General features: G+C 59.3%; 2 protein-coding genes across 4 annotated transcripts; both read right to left on the bottom strand.

Annotated features, from left to right (window-relative positions):
* Positions 1-146: 146 nt before the first annotated feature.
* Positions 147-8721, bottom strand: COG1 (component of oligomeric golgi complex 1). 3 transcript variants are annotated; one of them, XM_074847765.1, is made up of 15 exons: positions 8402-8721; positions 8070-8314; positions 7427-7608; positions 6952-7122; positions 6698-6851; positions 5731-5941; positions 4763-5554; positions 4311-4457; positions 3275-3436; positions 2844-3004; positions 2270-2378; positions 1832-1941; positions 1664-1739; positions 1246-1285; positions 147-308 (listed from the first exon to the last, which is right to left on the bottom strand). In XM_074847765.1, the coding sequence occupies exons 1-14, from the start codon at positions 8711-8713 to the stop codon at positions 1268-1270; spliced, it is 2850 nt and encodes a 949-aa protein (XP_074703866.1). In that variant the 5' UTR covers positions 8714-8721; the 3' UTR covers positions 147-308; positions 1246-1267. The 3 variants fall into 3 exon arrangements, with proteins under 3 accessions (XP_074703866.1, XP_074703864.1, XP_074703865.1); XM_074847763.1 differs by lacking the exon at positions 1246-1285; XM_074847764.1 differs by lacking the exon at positions 1246-1285 and having other exon boundaries at positions 2877-3004.
* A 6345-nt stretch (positions 8722-15066) lies between these two features.
* Positions 15067-17994, bottom strand: SSTR2 (somatostatin receptor 2). Its single transcript, XM_074847162.1, has 2 exons — positions 17919-17994; positions 15067-17422 (listed from the first exon to the last, which is right to left on the bottom strand). Exon 2 carries the CDS (start codon positions 17338-17340, stop codon positions 16225-16227), a length of 1116 nt encoding a protein of 371 aa, XP_074703263.1. The 5' UTR covers positions 17341-17422; positions 17919-17994; the 3' UTR covers positions 15067-16224.
* Between the last annotated feature and the right edge of the window lie 1366 nt (positions 17995-19360).

Genomic DNA, 19360 nt, shown 5'->3' with positions numbered 1-19360 from the left:
TGCACCTCTGTTCCAGCAGCCAGAGGGGAAGGACGATGCACCCTGTGCCTGGTTCAAGTGGCACGTGGGATCTGGCAAAGGATGGAAAAGTAATTCTGCCGTAGCAGCAGAGGAGAGTGATCTCGGTGAAGACAAATACACAGACAAACTTCTTATTTTTTATTGCATCACTTGGTCATGCCAGAAAGCCACCCCAGCTTGAAGAGAGAAGGGGCAGCTGTGTCTTCTTCCTCGCTTACGAGCTGCCTGAACAAAGAGCCAGGGCGTGACACCTCATCTTCTGCTCTTGGGAGGGCAGGAGGTGGAACCTGTTAGTTTTTAAAAACAAAAGCGTCAGTAACTATTTCAGCAGACCTTTGACTTACTCCATACCCTCATCGAGAGTAGCTGCAAGGAGGCGTAGACTACAGAGCAGCTCTTCCCTGGCAACCCGAGCTGGAGCCACCACCTCAGCGGTGTCACTCCCGGAGCTCAGTGACAGGCAGACAGAGGCAGGTCTGAGCGGCAGAAGCACAGCGCCGTGCTGTTACCAACAGGTAATTTTTCAGATGTCATTTAATGCTCAAAAAAATAAATCAATCGTTCTGAACTTCAGGGAGGGGGCTGTGGCTGAGCACAAGGGGCCAGCAGCACCGTAGAAGTACAGCTGTTGCCCTTGCAGAGCACTGTGCTTGAGTAACTACGGACTTTAACCTCTCCAGAACTGTTTTAGCATAAAAGGAGCGAGCAGCTGTCGAGGAACATCCCTGTGGCACCATGGCAGGCGAGGGGAGCGGTAGGAGCGAGCCAGACAGCACTGCACACTTCTGCACTACTCCAGCTGAGGCGTAAGAGGCAAAGAATACCTTTGTGGTGAAGCTTTGGGCTTTTAACCAGCCCTGACACCTTAATGCTTTGGAGTAATGGAGAACGAGAGCTGCAGCGTAAAACATCAGCATCTCAAGTAACACCCTGCTCTGATAAAACCAGACTTTTACTCTCCAGTCCCAGTTCAAAACACAGCGCCACAGATGGATTATTGAGTTGATAATAGCTAAAGGAAAGAGATTACTAATTACAGCTCCCCGTAGCAGTGAGGTATTCCTTGGCGCTCTCAATCCTCAGCGTAGAGAACTCGCATCTAAGCAGCTGTTTTAAACTGGGGGAAACGTAGCAACATGATGGTTGGCTACTGGGAGAACTCAGAAAGAGGACGACAAAGTCTTTGCAAGAGAAGCAAGCCACTCTTCACACAGGCTTAAATACCCAAGCCAGGCTTCCTCAGGAGTTAAGGGTCCGCGGTGCACTGGAAAGAAGTTCAAATCATTATCTAGTATTCTGCAACATTTCTTGCAGCCACCTTTAAATGAATTGTCTTTCATGTATTGACTTCAGAAATGCCTCATCCGTGTAAGGCTTCACTGTGTTTTCACGGTGGTTATGGCTTGTGTTTTACCACAGAGCAGTGGGCCCCAAAAATACAGGGGCCATCAGGGTTTTTGAGGGTCAAGGGGAAATCCAAACCATCTCATGCTGTGTTGCCATAATGGTTCTCTCATTTTACCGAAAATAAAAAAAAAAAATCAGGTTAAATATTAACTGTTTGGCTACTTTCTTCTTTCCCCACAAGCTCAGTGTTGGTTAGAGTAATGGCAAAAAGTTCGTGTGGCTCCGTTTTACCAACCTGAACTCTTTCTGTGCTCCTGGGAGCAGACTTGCTCTTCCGTGAACTCGACATACTCAGCGGCAGAAGGCCAAATCTGAAGAGATGGAAGAAAGAAAGGGGGCTGGTCACAGGGAAGCAGCAATTCTAGCCCCACTTCCCAAGGCAGAGAAGAGCTGGGTCTTGTACCTGATCTGGCTGGACGCTAACGGCAGGATGTTGTGGAGCTCCTGGGAGCTCAGAGCACCGCTCCGGCCCGGGTACTGGTGTTCTGTCCCGGTCAGCAGCCCGAAGAGAACCTGGAAGGCACGAAGGAGCCGTGGGGCTCATTATTACCATAGTTCTAGGCCTGTTTCAGCACTGCTTAACCCAATTAGCGTTGCCCAGGTTCCAGTGAATCCTGTTAGATAAAAGTTCAGCCAACTCCATGCATGATTATGTGCCATGCAGCCAGCTCAGCAAGCTCCTCATATCTTCAGCTGGCATTAAACACTCTTCCCATTTCTGAGTAAGTGCCAGTAGTTATCTTTAGGCATTAAGCAGTTTATAAAGCCACCCCGGCTGCCCTTCAGAACGCGTTTTGCAGCCCTGCTTCCTGATCCGTCCCTCCCTTTCCCTTCAACTTACGGAGGTTCGCTGAACCAGGCGATTAAGGTTGCTGTTCAAGTGCGGAGTAAAAACATCCAAGTCAAACGGATCTATGTGTCCCTCCAGGAAGTCGGTCACCGCTTCGATCCTACGAGGGGAGCGGAGGAATCCTGTCAGGGGCAACGTCACGGCGACGGCCGCGATGCCAACAGGGCGGTTTCACCGGCCCCTCTCTAACAGTGAGGGACTTACCCCTCAGAGGTGACTGAGCAAAATGGGAATTACTCAGCAGAGCAGCAGCTGCCTAAAGCGCTTCCAGCTACTACACAGCCTACAACATCGGCTGTTGCAGAGGAACCTTCTCCCCGTGGTACATCTTGGAGAGAAGCCTCAGTACTCAAGGTTTTATTTAGGGTGGAAGCCTAACTGTTCTCTCCCGGGCATCCGCTGCAGAATCCCACCCTCCTTCTGTATTTTGAGGATGAGCTTAAGTGTCGGCAAAGATGTTGGAGCCTGTGCTGCCCTTCTCCCCTGAGGCCCAAAGGCCCCGCTCCCGCTGGCATCCTCCCTGCTGCCGCTAAGGTTTAAACCATTTTAGAGCCCCACAAACTACCGTGAGTCTCTGAACCCCAGAACTGCGCCGCACCCAGAGTCGGGCTTGATCCTGCTGGTTTTTGCTTCCTCGCTCTTCGCCGTCAAGATGATACTCAGGTACCGCAGATCGTAGAGTAGCTGCAGAGCTCTGTTCTGGGTCATGGGGAAGGTGCCGGTTTTCTGCAAATAGGACGGACAGCACAGGGCTCTTCACTCACACCGAGAGCAGGGGAAACGTTTAAAAACACCAGCACCAAGAAACAACCGACCTCAGAACCGGTCTGAGTGTGCAATCTGGTGTCTGATCCCTCCGTGCCTCATTTTTGGGGGAGAAGGGGAAGAATATACTCACCCTTCCCACCTCTCACAGGCAGATGTTTTCTGTTCCGAGGGCCCAGCGACCCTCCCGCCCCACACCAGCTGCAGCGAGGGCTGATCCTACTCACGTACCTTCTCCTGCTTCTCTTCAACGAGCTTTTCGTAGGCAGCCAGCACTTCTGCCATGCAGGTCCTCAGCAGCTCCTGCAAGGTGACTTTCGGAAGAGTGTGGCCACCGACCCGGTTCACCTCTTGGCACAGGCTGAAGAGGAGGCACTGGACGTACCACGATGGCTGTTTAAGAAAAAGAGTGTTCCTTTCCTGTGGGCTGTAAGCTCGTTCGCTTTATCAGTGGCACAACATCGCTTCAATTCTCATCACGTGAGCTTCCTACTTCCTCAGCAACCACAAAGCTCTGCCGCCAAGACCCACCTGCCCCCGTAGCGTGGCACAAGCATCTTGTGGGTTTTTATTTCCTGACACACCAGACTTTTGGTTCTAGCAGTCCTCAAGTACTTTTACCAGGGGTATTCACCCGAGTGTAGTCAGACAGAATTGCTTGTTGTGCCTCTGTCACTGCTGCCCCTGCGCTGACCACCCACTACCCAGGCTCGTTATTTACCCCCTCTCTCTTCTCCTGGGCCCCCCACCTATCCTGAGCTCTCATGTGGCTGCTTTTTCCTTCAGAATCAACAAAATTCACCTTAAAAGGTTCACTACAAAAGACTTATCGCCCCGGCCCTCCCCTCCCTCCATGCTTTGTCACCGTGTCATTCCTGCACCACCACCCCCCCGCCTGTGGAAGGCTGCAATCCTCGGGTCTCCTGGGCTCTGCACAGTCCCACTGCTGCAGCCCTGTCCTTCAGTGCATCCAGGAAATCTCTCAGTGTATCGAGCAGGCAGAAGTCTTTCTTTAGCTCAGTTTTACAGGATCTGGGCCAATCTTACTCATTTGGATATACAGCAGCAGCTATCTAAGTTTCCTACCTCTGTCCTTAGGAGGGGAGGATCTCAAAGAGCAAATAAGAACACTGGAGAGCGTTTGCCCTCTGCTTGTAACACCACAGCAGGTCAGCACCATCTGACAAAGCAGGGATTTTGGAAACAGGTGCTTTTCTCCTCCCAACAGACCCTTCCTCTGTGTTTTCTGAGAGGACGTTTCTCGTACCTGCGCAGGCAGCCGGATCTTTGATGTGACGCTGTTTCCAGACTCTGTCTCCTCCTGAATTTCAATTTCATCCCAGTTGGTGGCTGTGGCCAAGACAGAGCCAGCTGTGTCGAGCAGCAACGTGCGGGTAAAGCACTGAACCAGACCCTGGAGTGCAAAACACAAAAGCAGCTGGTCATGGGACAGGCAGCTCTACCAGGAGCACCAAAGGACGGGCAACCTGCTCCTGCCCGGAGAGACCCACCGCCCACATCCCCCCAAGTGACTCCCCTGGAAATCATCCCCCTGGATGCCACCTCAGAGCTGCCACCCCCACCTCGCGTCCCCACAGGCTGACTGAGCAGCGCGGCAGCGGCGCAGCGAGCTCTCGGCAGCCAGCTCAGGAGCAGCAGCGCTGACTGCAAGCGAAACCCACGCAGGAAGCAGCTGCGAGGAGAGAAACAGCTTCTTACTTTGGTGATGGCTGAGCTCCAGATCTGGTAAGCAAACAGGCTCTGCTGCAGGAGCTCTGCCTTCACCCCCTGCCACTTGGCCTGCACGGGCGTCACTTCTTGGGCCACTTTCCCCTTGCCCAATTTCTTGGCGGAGCGCGTTTCCTTCAGCGCCGTCTCCGCGCTGCCCGACCGGCCCAGGATACAGCGCTTCAGGTGAGGGCAGAGCTCGGTCAGGGACTGGCAGAGTCTCGCCATGAAGACAACAGCGTTCAGCCTGGCATCACTGGGAGCATCCTCCTGCCCCCCCTGTAAGCTCTGGGCCCTCTGGAGCTCTTCACGCATACAGCCCAGGATGTGGTGGATGCAGGCGACGCAGTGGTGGCAGAGCAGCCCCTCCACTGTACCGGCATCGGCATAGCGGTCGAAGGCAGAGCGCGGCTGCCCCGTGGGAGCGGCCTCCTTGATGGCCGAGGAGTCTGTGGGAAGGTAGGAGAGGAGATCGTCCAACCTGGCCTCCAGCTTGGAGTCCAGAGCCGAGCAGAAGCTCTGCACGCACGGCGTCAGCGCCTGGGCCTTCATGGACAGGCCGCTCTTAGCCAACTGGCCACGGTTTGCCACGTTGACCCACGCGGCATCGGAAGGCAGGTCACTGGAGCTCTCTGACCACAGGAACTGGGCCACGTTGTGTTCAAACTGGATGTGCTTGCTGAGGGTAGAGGTGCTGGATTTGACTTCGAGTTCTTGCAAGGCTAAGGTGAGAAGCTGTTTGGAGCTGCTTGAGATGGAGTCAAACCCTTCCTTGGTCAGTGTCTGGAACAGAACGAGGAGGAAAAAAAAAACAAACCACACCTTTTACATGTGTCTCCTGCCACTTAGCACTGAAAATACACACTTAGGGGTGCTAACAGGCACCAGTGGGCCACTCGAGACAACAAGAGGGGGCACAGAGCAAGGCTCCCCGGGAATTGCTGCAGCACAGCACCCACCTCTAGCCTGTCCAGGAAGAGCTGCTGCAGCAGGTCCTCCCAGAAGGAAGCAGGCTTGTCCAAAAGGCGCCGGCACACCGCTTCCCAGTTCTGGCTTATGGACTCACTGGTGAGCAGCTCCCACACCGCGTCGCGAATCCCCGCGAGGCCTTTCATGCTCTTCACGTAGACCAGCAGGTTGCTGACCCCAGCCCTGATGTCGTCACTGCACCTGAAAGCAACAATTCACATTGGTCTGAGCTGCTCTGGCTACATCAGGGCAGGGGAATTGTTAACCTGTGGGTACAAGGCTCTGCCTGCACAATCCCCCGTGGGGCTGAGGGCACCTCTGCCTCTCGGCGAGGCAGCTGCCCCCCTGGATCCCACAGGAAGGCCACATGCCCCCCAGCAGGAACCCTGGGCTGTGGTGGGTGTCAAAACCGGGAGCCCAGTGCCCTGGGAAAGCCCCAGGAACGCGGGCAGGTGAGGGCTCTGGGGAAATAGCCCGTGGCCGTGGCCCTGGCCCCATGGGCTAACCAGACAGGACTGAGGAGGCTGTTAAGGGGCAGGCGGGGCTGCCAGGCTGTCCCCAGCTGCAGGGCAAGGCGTGGTGCGATGGGGGTGGAGCTGGCAACTCTATAAAGGGGTCTGGCTGCCCCCACCCAGTCCAGGGAAGGGCAGCGAGGAGAAAGGAGGTGCTGGATCAAGAGCCAAGCAAGCCAGGTAAGGGATTTTTTTCTCATTTACTCTGGGCTTGTTTGTGGGCGGTTATGGCAGCGTAAAGCAGCTCTAGACAATTCTCCCTGTGCAGCCTCCGGCTGTTTCACTGCTGGGGAGAGGGGATGTTGGGCCAAAAGCCAGTGGAAGGCACAGCCTGGCTGGAGAGAGTGAGGAAATAAGTGAGTGTGGGTTTGCTTTGGGTGCTGCCTCGGCACAGAGGCCACGCGGCATCTGGGGGAGCCCTGCAAAGGGGGACAGTCACACTCACATGGCGATCCACTTCTGCAGCGTGTCTCTGAGGTAGTCCTGGCTGATGGGGTGTGCCAGCGTCCGCAGGGCCGGCTGGAACTCCACCACGGACTCCGGGAGGTACCTGAACCAGCTGCTCAGCTTCACCTCCTCCTCTAAAACCCCACCTCTCCCTGGAAGCACACAGGCAGGGATCAGCCCAGCACGGGGGGAGCCTCCTGCCTGCAAACCCAGGTGGGCAGGGGCCTAATGCAGAGCTGCCCGTGTGCTCACCTGCTGGGTGCGGGGCTGTGGTGCTCTCCAGGGTGGAGAAGAGCAAGCCGCAGGGCAGGGCGGGATCCGGTGGCATCCCTTCGGGCAGGGTGTAGAAGAGAGCATGAGCCTGGTACAGGGTAGTGGTTAGCAGCTCCATCAGGGAACACACCTGAGCCTTTATCCCTGCACCTGCAGAGAAATGCCTTTCAGCCGAGGCAGCCCCTTCAACAGAGGGACCAGTGGAATCTTCCAGGGAAGAACTGGAGGGCAAAGGACTCAGCCCCAGGTACCACCTGCTTCCCCATTACAGATGAGCTTGGCTTAAGACCCCAAGCACTGTTAATTTTTGTGGCATTTGGGGCAAAACACTGCCAGCATGACATGGTTGCATCCCCACCATCATGAGCTTTACCCACCTGCTCTTCTGTGGGGCAAGAGGGAGATGAAGGGGGCTACCCTGACTTTAAAAAGGAGGCAGCCCCATCGTACTCACCATGATGTGGCTGGTTGAGGAGCTGCTGAATGGCCAATTTCCTGGCCAGAAGGAAGTCAGCGAGGGCCTGGCGTGGAGAGCTGTCCTCCAACAGCATGATGGCACACAGGGCTTCTGCTACTGCCTGGTCCGACACGGTCTGGCTCTTCAGCAGGGACTTGCTCTCCTGCAGGATGGTGGATCTGGGAAGGGAATTTGGTGGACAGTCACTGGACTGAGATATTCAGGTGTGGTTATGTGATAACCCACCAAACAGGGATGTGATTTTTCCCGGACAGAAGTGGGACTACCTGGGTGTTATGGGACTGAGTGAAACATTCTTGCCCCACAGGGCAGGGTGGCTGGTGGCGAGAGCCTCGGGGCAGCACTGGGATCTCAGGGCATGGGCTCACAGAATGTTTTGGGTTGGAAGGAAGCTCCAAAGATCATCCAGTCCAACCCCACTGCCATGGGCAGGGACATCTACCAGACCACATTGCTCAAAGCCCCATCCAACCTGACCTTGACCACTTCCAACGATGGGCCACCCACCAACTTCCCTGGGCAACCTGCTCCAGTGTCCCTCCACCCTCCTTTGATACATTTCTTCCCAGTGGCCACCAAGGAGCCAGCTGTGGCCATCACGCTGTCCTACTAGGCCCACCTGAGGTGGCTGGCGGCGGCCACTTGCCGCAGCAGGATGGGGAAGCGGGCGAGGACGGGGCTGGCGCGGGCCCGGGGCGCATCGAGCTGCAGCTGACAGCGGAGGTGGCCACCGAGCAAGTGGAGTCGGGCGGCGGGCAGGTACCGGCCGGCCTCCACGGCACCCCACACCTTCTCGGGGACATCCAGCAGCAGCTTCAGCTGCGCCGCTGCCCGGTAGAAACTCTCCTGAGCCGGCGGCCGAGCCTGGAGGAGGGAGGGGCAAAAGAATGGGGGGTCAAGGGGGGCTCCGGGGCCGCCCCCCGACCCACCGCGGCCCCTCGCCCCCCTCACCGGCGCCGCGGGGCCGGGCCGCGCCGCGCCGCCCCGCTGTAGGCCCCGCACGGCGCCCAGCAGGCGCTCGGCGCTGAGGCGCATCTCGGCGATGGTGTCGGCCGCTTCGATGAGGTCGCGATACCGCTCGCCCACCATCTGTCGCAGCTCCTCCCGCTTCTGCTCGATGCCGGCCCGTAACCGCCGCTCCACCGCCCGCAGCTCGGCCGCCGTGTGCGCCTCGAAAAGTGCCTCGGCCTCCGCGCCCCGCGCCGCCATGGCCGCCTGGGCCCGCAACCGGGGCGGCGCTGACGTGGGCGCCGCCGCCGCCATCTTTGCGACGGGAAGGGGGCGGGCACTTCCGGGTTGGCGGCGGGGCGGAGCGCCGCCATCTTTGTGCAGGGCAGAGCCGCGCCTAGGCGCCGTTGCCATGGCGACGCGGCCCGGGGCAGCGGGGGTGGAAAAAACTCGCTTTAATTTTATTTATTTATTTATTTATTTATTGGTCCGTTTCCCAGAGAAATGGGCCGGTCCGTGCGCCCTGCGGGTGCCGCTCTCGCTCCACACACTCTAGGAGGCCCCTCAGGAGGGAGCGGGGGGGGGGGGGGGCCCAGGAGCGGGCCGCGGCCCTGCCTCAGCCCCCCGGGGCAGCGGGGCTGGGGGCCCCGAGGGGCTCTCGCTGAGCCCTCCGCGTCCCCTCTCCGCCGGGTCTGCCCTAGAGGGGACCGCCCGGCGCCCCCCCAGGCCCGCGACCCGCCACCGCGGCCCGGCAGCGCTAGAGGGAGGCAGCGGGACGGCGGAGGATGGCTGGGCCCTGCGCACCCCGAGGCGGGGGAGCTGCGGGGGGGCCCCGGGCCGAGCCCCGGTTTCTCTTCCTGATGTGTTGGGGTTTTTTGTTTGTTTTAGAGGGCTTTGTTCAAACAGGGGCGGCGAGGCAGCAGCTGGGGGTGTGCTGAGGTCCCCTCCAACAGCTCTGCTTTGCGCCCCAAGATTTACCCCCAAAATGGTTTCAGCAAAACGCCGCCAGCCCCATCTGATGTGGTTTTACTAAAAAAAAAGGTGCTTCTCTTGCTGAGGTTTGACAAAATCACACTGTGTTTGTCGGGGGCATAGCTGGAATGCACCCACTGGAAACAAAAAGGCCCCTCTGAATAGTGTTTTATTTCTCTGTCTTTTTTTCTGTAGCTCCAACTTGCAATACCTACGCTTCCCCTCATCTCACGTATTCTCAGCCTGCGGAGGCAGAATGAAATCAGCACACTGTGGGTTTTGTTTGCAAAATCTTCCCTGGGCAGTTACTGCCTTTCTCGTATCAGCCTTCATGTAAAGACTTAATATTTTCTGACGGAAACCCAGAGCCATCTCTCTGTGTCCGTACTAGTGCGTACATAGTTATATATAAATCTGACCAGAACTCCCCGGAGCCACCGTAACTGTTTAGCACCCAGTGCTGACTCAGCCAGCTACAACGCAGTGTAGCAACAAGCGTGGTAATTGCTTTCTTACAAACGCTTGTTCCCCGAGGAAAATCCTGCCCCAGCTATCTGCTGCTCCCCTCCGAGAGGCAGATCTCGAGGGGCAGGGCTGCTCCACGGGAGATGCCGGTGGAACCGGAGCCTGTGGTCTTGGGGGAGAAGCTGTTGGGACTTTGCTGGTAGGGGTTGTATTCAAATCCCATAAAACCCTGTTTGTGTTGCAAATTGTGAGGGGGGAAAAAAGAAAAAGTCATAGGTGTTTGGGAGTGAAGGCGTTTATTTGCGTGGAAGCTGTTGATGGCAAAGCTGTGCAGCCGGTCGGAGCTGAACTTTTAGTTTATAGTGGAGCCGATTTCTTTACAACCGTGTGTTTCCCTGGTAATGTACCCCTCCTCTGAGCACGCACCCCCGTGTGTGCACACCCCCTCTCTCCAGCAGATCAAACCTCCACTTTACATGCCCCTGATCTCATCAAAACCAGCCCGGAGGTGTTGTCATCTCGGGAAGAGAAACTTCTCCCCCCGTCCACCTGTTCAGACTGAGTTTCTGCAACCCCTTGTACTCGAAGAGTTATTTGTGGTTGTGATTCACCTGTGACCCATCTAGTTTAGGGGTTGTCACTGGCACAGACGTGCCTGTACCGCAGTGCCCCCCCAGTTTGTGCTGACCAGGGAGTGATCTTGTGGGGTTTTTTTGGGCAAACGCAGCTCTCCTGCTGCATGGACTCTCCGACGCCAAGACCACCCCGCAGGTGTGTTGCTCACCAGTGGGGAGATGGGGAAGAACTGGTTTTAGGAGAGGGACTGAGTGTGAGTTGTCCCTCGGTGGGTCACCACAGTTGGTGCCTCTTGTCCTCCCGGGGAAGAATCCGAGCCTGGGTTATACCCCGCTGCTCCCGCCCGGCTCTGACACACACACACAGAGTCTGAAACTGTAGGAAAACTCTTTTACTTCCCTCCCACCCCATCCGTGACTCCCTCCCGGTGGCACAGACCGTGGCAGTCGGGGAGCCTTCGCTGCGGGAAGGCTTAGTTCCACACCGAGACACCGAGAAACAATTGCTACAGAGGAAAGCAAGACTTAAAGCAGAGAAACGCTCTCTCTGGCGCGTTCCAGTCACCATGTGTCATACACCAGACCCACGCACGCTATACAGAGCACAGCTATAGATACAGAGGAGCGTATGTACAGGAGGTGAGCAGGGTGGTGCAGTGCTGCTGGGGAGGGGGATGATGATCCCCATATTGCTACAGCCCCAGCTTGGCAGGGAAGGACTCTTGTGTTTAGTAGAGGCTAAAACTCACTTTCCCTTGCCCCATGGAAGTCGCCTGTTGATGTGGGAGCAGCCTCCGTGGTCCCTTCTGGGTGCCACCAGCCCCACAGCACATGGGGAGGGCGAGGGGGAGCCAAGAGACCCCCGCGGGGCTGGGCCCGACTGGCCCCTGCGTGCATGGGGAGGGGTTGCTCCAGCCGCCACGGCAAAACGGGGGCTGCAGAGTGGCTCTACAGTGTCAGTATAGTAAAACCTTTTGCTGGCATGTCCGGTATATACATATATGTACAATCACCCGCCTCTTCCCTCCTCCTGGCCGCATGGCGGGTGGTGGGATGGTTGGGGTGCTCTGGCTTTGCATCCCTTGTTGTCTCCTGTTCAGGGCATGGCTGGAGGCAGATTCCCCCGAATCACAGCTGCAGCCTGGCTGTCCTGTCCTCCTGCCCTGGGTTTTTGCAGGTCAGGTCCTGGAGCAAGCAGGGAGAGGGCTGAGATCCGGCAGGAGAGACACGGTTGCGAGGCTGCGGGTGGGAGGCTGGCAGGGAAGGGCAGAGATTGTCCTTGGGTTGGAAAGTGGCCGTTCTCATTTCAGACTTAGTAGCGGGAAGGCTGGTTTGGGGTCTGCTGTGCCCTTTGCTCGTGCCTTGGTGGTGATTCCCCCTTCAAACAGCCCTGGGCAGGGCGTGCGGCCGGTGCTGCCCTGGCAGAGGGGATGGAGACTCTCCCTGAGTGCTTTGAAATCAGCTTGTTCACAGCAAGGACTGAAACAACCCCCAGAGATGTGAGTCGAGCCCTGCTCTAAAGCAGCAGCACAGATCCGGAGCCTGGGAGCTCCCAGCGGAGGGGATGGAGCTGGCTGGGGGCTGCACAACTGCGTGAGGCTGCCTGCGTTTGTGCAGGTCTGGGAGGGAAGGGGCCTCTCTGTGGGGTCTCCATCAAAGACAAGGCTCTTCCCGTTGGGATGGAGCGTCAGGAAGCCCTCCAGAAACAGGACAGTGCGGTTCATTAGGAGATTGTTATTTGAAAGAAGTCCAAGGCAGCTTTGGTGCTGATCTGAGGAGCTGTAGAGATGTGACAGGAAGGCTCCAGGTCCAAACCCAGCCTCTCCCAGTCCGTCAGAGCTGGGTTTGGCTATCGAGCACCGCGCAGGCACTGGCCATCACCGCGCCGGGAGCCTGGCTTGGTCCAAGGTGGGCATGGTTGGAAGCGCGCTCGGGGCGATGCTCAGCCCAGCCACAGCACTGGGCTTCGTGCCCCTGGTCCCCAAGGGCTGAGGAAGCGGGGACAGCAAGGATGTCCCCAGGCAGGTCAATCCCACAGGGGCTCGGGGTCCCTCATCTGCGTGGGGGGAAGCCAGTGGCGAGGAGGGGAGGGGAGTTGGTTTCTCACAGGCTTTGGGGGGGCGCCGCGGGTGCTGGCATTGGCAGTTTTTTGTTAGACCGACCCGCCACAGGCACCCCCAGTGAAAACCCCGCCACCGGTGACAGCCAGATCAGTGCCATCACGCACGCAGCCCCCCAGCAAAGCGACCAGCTCCCGCCCTGCTCCGAGGAGTGCGGGGTCAGATCCGTGCTCTCAGCGTACAGGGCAGCTCCACGGGACACACAGGTCTGTGCTTCCCATCGCCTCCGATTTGGGATAAATCTGTTCCTGCTGCTCCAGCCAGGAGCTGTAATGAATCTCGCTTGCCTGGGGACAGTCTGTGTGTGAAGTAGCAGTGGAGCCACTCCAGCGCTTGCAGGACCAGCCTATTCGCTCTGCCATAACCGGGAGAGACTTCTCATTATGCCGCCAGCAGCCCTGCGAGGCTTTTCAGAACAGATCCAATATGAGGTCAAGCTCTCACTAAAATCAAGTGGCTGGGAAGGAAAACTTTGTTACTCGCAGCAGCAACGCTGCTGCTGTCTATTAGTCAGCAATGAACAAGCAGAAGGTTTTATTTTGCTGGTTTTACTGCGAGCACGGAGGTGGGTGGTGCATTTCGCTCTCCTGCCCTTTCCCTCGGGGTGAGCTGCAGTGGGGTGGCCGTGGGGTGCCCCCGGGAGCTGCCTTGTGCTCCTGCCCTGCAACATCCCACCTCAGTGGCCTTGGGGATGTCACTGGCAGCCCCCCCCACGCCTCTCGCTCCTCGCTTGCAGCCCCGTTATCCCCACTCCAAGAGAGCTTCTGGGTACAAAGTGGGGGCAACGGGATATTTCAGAGCAGAGCCCCCTCACACAGCTGCCAGAAATGTCACTGCCTGGGGAGTTTTGCCAGGACAAAGCTGACGTGGGCACCTGCAGTGCTGGGCATGGGTCCTTCCCAGGGTTAGAAAGCCGGGCTTTCTGTGTTTTCAGCATTAAACCAGCACAGAGAGGAGACGCTCCCGGCTGGGGGCTCCTGTTGGAGACCCCGTGGGTGTGTGGCCAGGAACAGGCATCCCCCCCCCGCCCACCCCTCGGCATCAGTCAGCGTGTTGGTGACAGGACTGGGGCAAAACCAGCCACCGGTGGGGCTGGAAGTGCTGGGGGGGGTGGAAACATCAGCTCCCATGATGGGCAGGGGGCTCAATGCACCCCCCTCCCCACCGCCTCCTCCACTTTCCACACAAATAACTCCTTCACCGCCCACCAAATATGAACTACCCGAAGCCCCGCTGACGCATCGCTGCCTTATCCTGACAGAGGGCTCTGGCCATCACCGTCTAATATTTCACCGTAGCGTGACACGCTGCTCGTGTTTTAATTCCTGCAGCATCAGCAGGGCAGCCTGCGCTGTCTCTGAGCCAGGGTTTGGCTTTATTTCACCTAACGAAGCCGGTGAGCAGCTGCCTGCACAGCTCAGCACAGGCAGCGAGGGGACAGGCAGCTGCCCGCTCAGCGCTGAGCCTCCGAGCAGACACACGGTCCTTGGAGGAGCGGTAAATGGTTAAAAGCAAATAAATGCTGACAACGCTGTGTTTTGCCCTGCAGAAAGGCCCCCCCCAGCCCTGCACCATGTCGTGCCAGAGCCAGCCGTGCCGGGGAGCAGGTGTCGAGCCTGGTGCTGAGCCCTTTTTGGGGGGGGGCTGGTGGGGGATGCTGGGGTGGCACAGCCGGATGGGTGATGCCCCTCGCAGGGACTTGCTGCAGGACCTGGGCAGAGCCAGGGGGGAAACTTCTCGCAGAGCCGGTGCTCTCGGAGCATCGACGGGGGTGCGTGGCTGAGCAAGGCGGCACCCCAAAACGTGTGGCACGTCGTGGGTAATGCTCATCCTCACCTCCCACATCGCTTGTGAAGGCTCCGTGTCTGCTGCGGCCGCTATGGGGAGGCCGGGGTGGGATGGGAAAGGGGGGGGTGAGCAAGACCCGGCTGTTTTCTCCACCAAAACCACTGCGTTCCCACGGTTCTGGAGCAAGAGCCTGAGAACAGCGTCTGGCCTCTGGCGCAGACGTCGCTCTGGGTGCTCTGGCAGGGAGAGGCCACTTCTCCCTGTCCCCTGGGCTCTCCCTCGTGCTCCTGCCGTGCTGGCTGAGCTGGGCGGCTTCGCTGGGGCAGGAGCAGGCGGTTGGGGCTCCCCAGCCCCGGGTTTGTGCGCCGAGCTGGAAGGGCAGAGAGGGACAGAGGCAGAGCCGAGTGCTCCAGGATGCTCTTGAGAAGCTAAATGCAGCGGAGGCCGGGCAGACCCGCCACCCCCACCACTGGGGGCTGCACCCTGGGTCCCCCCTTTCCCCTGCTGTGGTGCAGGAGGGGCACTGGGGGCGCTGGGTGTGTGCTGCCCTACTCTTCCTCATGCCTTGGCGCTGGAAGCCCCGTTGTCTGCTCTGCCCAGTCCCTGTGGCTCAGACGAGGGTCAGGGCCAAGTGCCCTGTCCTCCCTACCTCCCATCCTCTCCATCACCCCCCATCCTCTCCCTCAGCCCTTCCTCTGCCCTGACTTGCCTGGAAGGAGCAGGGCAGGCGTCACTGGCGGCCGGTCGATGCTTGCTCACTGTGTGCCGTGGGGCTGGTAGCCCCAGTGATCCTCGGGGACCCTCGGACAAGCCCAGATCTCACCCAGACGCAGGAGCCGTTGGCAGCGGGATGTGCCGCAGCCCGGGTGCTCCCAACCCCCGGTGTGTTGCTGCTGCTTAAACGCTTCCAAGGATTTCCCACCAGGGACTGGTGCTGGGCGATGGTGCCGCGGCTGCTCAGCCAGCCCGGCTGCGACTCGCCGGGGAGAGCAGCGACATCGGCTGCCGGCGCAGCCTGGGATGGACCGTGAGCAGGTGGCAAGAGGGGCAGCGGCTACTGGGGAGGGAAAAAGGGGAAAATCCTCCACCTGAGGAGAAAGCGTGCAGGCAGGTGACGTCACAGCGGGAGGAGAGAAGGGGCTCTCCTGCCATGGGGTCGGTGGAGGCAGGGTAGGAGCGTGGTGGGACCGGAGGGGCTGCCGGGGTGGCAGAGCTGCTTCCCGAGGGGCAGCCGCCTCCGTCCCGGTCCTGGCGTGTCACGTCCGGGCAGGGCAGCTGCTGCAGGCAATGCAGTCAAACAGCAGTAGGGAGGCTTCGGGGGAGGCGACGGAGTAACTTATAAACCGGGCAAAATACAACCCCAAATATCCTTGTCTCCTCAGGCAGGGTGACTGCGGGAGCACGCTTGGGCTCTCCGGAGAGCTCCCACCAGGTCTTTGCCATAAGCGGTGCATCTCGGCGGTGGCACAAGTGTTGGCACGCACCCGTGGCCTCGGCTCCTCCTGAGGCCACCCCGCTGCGTGCGTGTGGCCACGTGCAAGCACCCGTCCTGGGGCAGAGCACCCAAAGCCAACCAGCCCCAAGAGTAACTCCTGGGGAAACCAGCGGAGCCGCCCCAGCAATACCTGTGGTCCACGGTGGTACTTTGGTGTTGAAAAGCGCCGCGTTGCTACAAGTTGTCTTTGTTTTCCTGGCGAGGCAGCTCCTCCTGAACCGTATCCTTCCCAGCACTTGAAAGCCAACCCACCAGCAGCTCAGGAGGAGCCCAGCTGAGGGCCTCCCCGCCATCGGTGTGCACATCCCCTAAGCTGGTGCTCCTGCCCCGATTCCGTACGTGCCACCCCCCTGCTGCAGTTGGGAGCAAGCGGGGAGAGGAGAGCGAAGGAAGGACAACCCCGCCGTCCTCTCAGATGCTCGTCTGCAGGTCGCCATTGAGCAGGGTCCTTTGGGTTTCTGTGGTCTCGTTGAGCCTGGATTTGTCCTGCTTGCTGTCGCTCCGGTCCGCCTCGTCCATGCCGCTGACCTTCACCAGGCAGAGGACGTTCTGAAAGCTCTTCTTGAAGTTGTCGGACAAGAAGGCGTAAAGGATGGGGTTGGCACAGCTGTTGGCATAACTGAGGACCACCACGAAGTCGAACATGCCCTTGAGGACAGGTGTGGGCACGATCAGGACGGAGACTGAGGAGACGTTAAAGATGTAGAAGGGGAGCCAGCAGAAGATGAAGACAGCAACCACGATGGAGACCATCCTGGTGACTTTCTTCTCGGACTTTTTCCTCTTGGAGGAGCCCACTCTGATACCCGAGGACTTGACTTTGATAATGATGAACAAGTAGCAAAGGCAGATAATGGTGAGAGGCACCAGGAAGCCCAAGATGAAGGCGTAGATGATGAAGCCTGTGTACCAGGCACCCGACTCTCCCGGCCAGATGATGGTGCAGCTACTCCTGCCGTGATTATGCTGCACCCCAGCGTAAATCATGATGGGCATGATCACCAACAGGGAGACGCCCCAAACGGCCACATTGATCATTTTGGCTGTCCTGGGCCGCCTCCACTTGGCAGATTTAATAGGGTGGACGACAGCCAGGTACCGGTCAACGCTCATAACCGTCAAGCAGAAGATACTGGTGAACTGGTTGATCCCATCCACCGTCATGACAATTCTGCAGATGGCTTTGCCAAAGGGCCAGTGAACCAGGGCGACCTGCATGGCCAGGAAGGGCAGACCGAGCATGAACAGCTCATCTGCGATGGCCAAGTTGAGGATGTAGATGTTGGTGATGGTCTTCATCTTGGCGTAACGAAGGATGACGTATATCACCAGCGTGTTGCCGCACAGCCCGACGATGCAGACCACGAAGTAGATGAAGGTGAGGATGGCGTTGCTGGTCAGGTCGAAGTGCTGACCCGTGGCGTTCTGCGACGCGTTGGCGGGTGCCTCCACTGAGAAGTTGTCAAAGGGGGAAGCCGGGGAGAACCAGAACGCGGTGGCGTTGGGCAGCTCGTAGTCCAGCTCCATGGCTCCGCGGGTCCCTGGGCGCTGCTGGTTCAGGGGAGCCGAGATGTCATCTCCCCTTGCTCTGGGGATAGAGGAGAAGATTCTAGAAACCAGAGAATAAATAGAAATGAAGGGATTCCTGGGGAGGCTTTGCCCAGCCTGCTGCCAAGCTCTGTAGGAGAGATGCTCCCTGGAGGGGCTTTCCCCAAACCACCTCCCCCGTCTCCCCCCCCCGGCGCCGTGCGGTGCCGAGCGGGCTGCCCTGGACACGCCGCAGCTCCTCCCGACTCTGCAATACCGGAGTCCCCCCCAAAACCAACCGGGGAGTCTCCGGTCGGTGAGACGGACCCCGGGGCACTGAAGAAAACCCTTTTTTTCCCCTTGTCTCGCCTTTGCGTGGGCTGTCAGCCCCTTCCTGCCCGGCCGCGACCCGGGCCGCGCACCCCAAGCCCGGACGGCTCCCGGGGACGGGGAGCCCGGGGCGGGGGAGCAGCCCCGCACCCCCACACCCCCCTCCCGCACCCCCGGTCCCATCCCGCCGCTGCAGCCGCCGAGGGGCACCGGGGCGATGCTGTCGGGGCCGCGGCCCCGCCGCTCACCTGCTCCCCCCGGCCCGGCCCGCTGGGCAGCGGGGAGGTGCCGGCAGCGCCCGCGGCTCCGCTCCGCTCCGCTCCGCACCCGCCGTTCCCGGCGCGGCTCCGCCGCTGGACCCAGCGCACCGGCTGCGCCCCGCCCCGCGCGGGGCGGCTCTGCGGGGCCGGGGCGGGGACAGCCCTGCCTGCCCTGCCCGCGCTGCCCACCTTCCTCTGCCCTTCTCTGCCCACCCTACCTGCCCGTGCTGCCCTCCCTGCCTGCCCTGCCCGCGCTGCCCACCCTCCTCTGCCCTCCTCTGCCCACCCTGGTGCTCTGCCCACCCTGCTTGCTTTGCGTGTCCTGCCGTGCTCACCCTTACCTGCTCACACTGTCCACACTGCCTTCCCTGCCTGCTCTGCCCTCCTCTGCCCACCCTGCCTGCCCGTGCTGCCTTCCTTGACTGCTCTGCCCACCCTGCCTGCACTGCTTTCCCTGTCTGCTCTGCCTGCCCTGCCTGCTCTGCCCACACTGCTTTTCCTGCCTGCTCTGCCCACCCTGCCATGCCCACCCTGCTGTGCCCGCTGCCCTGCCAGCACCCACCAAGCCGAGCAGGACACCGGGGCTGTCTGCGCCTCGGGGTGCTGCTCCCCGAGGTCCAGCTGGCCCCGCGGGCCCAGGGAGTGGAGCCCCTTCTGCTCGCAGAGGCTGATGGTGAAGGGCGCCCAAACCGGGGGGCTTGGGGGGGTCCCAGGGGCGTGTGCTGGGGGTGCTGTGCAGCAGACAGCGGGAGGGGAGGGACAGGGCAGGGGTGATGGCAGCGTGATGGCCACGCTGTCACCCCAACTGGATGTAGATGTCGGTGATGGTTTTCATCTTGTTTCATCTTGGAGACCTCCAAGAGGTGTCTGAGTCCCAAAGTCTCCCGGGAAGCTGGGAGTACCCTGGCCCCAGGATTTTGCATCTTGTGACCAAAGGCAGGTCCTTGGTGGCTTGGCACAGCCCGGGGGGGGGGGGGGGAGGTGGGAAGGTGACAGGGTGCCTGCCCACAGCTTTGGGGTCCTCAGGGACTTGCACGATACGGGTGGCTACTGCCGCAGCCTCTCGCTCCGCAGTTACCCAGTAACGACAACTGGAGGAGGAAGACCAAAAAAGAGAGGTTTGGGGGAGATAACCTCTGCTCTGGTTTGTTTGAGATCATGAAAGCAATTAAATAATAGCTATTCCTCCCCCCCCTCCCCCCCCCTTTCCATCACTTATCAAAGAGACAATAGAAAGCAGGAAATTAAGAGTGACTTGGAACAAAGAGCCCCCAGCCAGGCTGCTGATTGCGGCGAGAGGGGCTGGGAGGTTCCCATTCGTGCTTAGCCGTCCACTTCCCAAGGTGGAGCTGAGGACACCAGGTTGTGGAGCACGAGTGAGAGCTGTGATCAGCCTTGTAAATCTTTAGGAGGCTGGAAAAAGCTTCTCC

This window comes from Strix aluco, chromosome 21 (genome assembly GCF_031877795.1).
Source record: "Strix aluco isolate bStrAlu1 chromosome 21, bStrAlu1.hap1, whole genome shotgun sequence".
Classification (NCBI taxonomy): domain Eukaryota; kingdom Metazoa; phylum Chordata; class Aves; order Strigiformes; family Strigidae; genus Strix; species Strix aluco.
The sequence above is the reverse complement of the archived record's forward strand: the minus strand, read 5'-3'. Positions and strand labels throughout refer to the sequence as shown.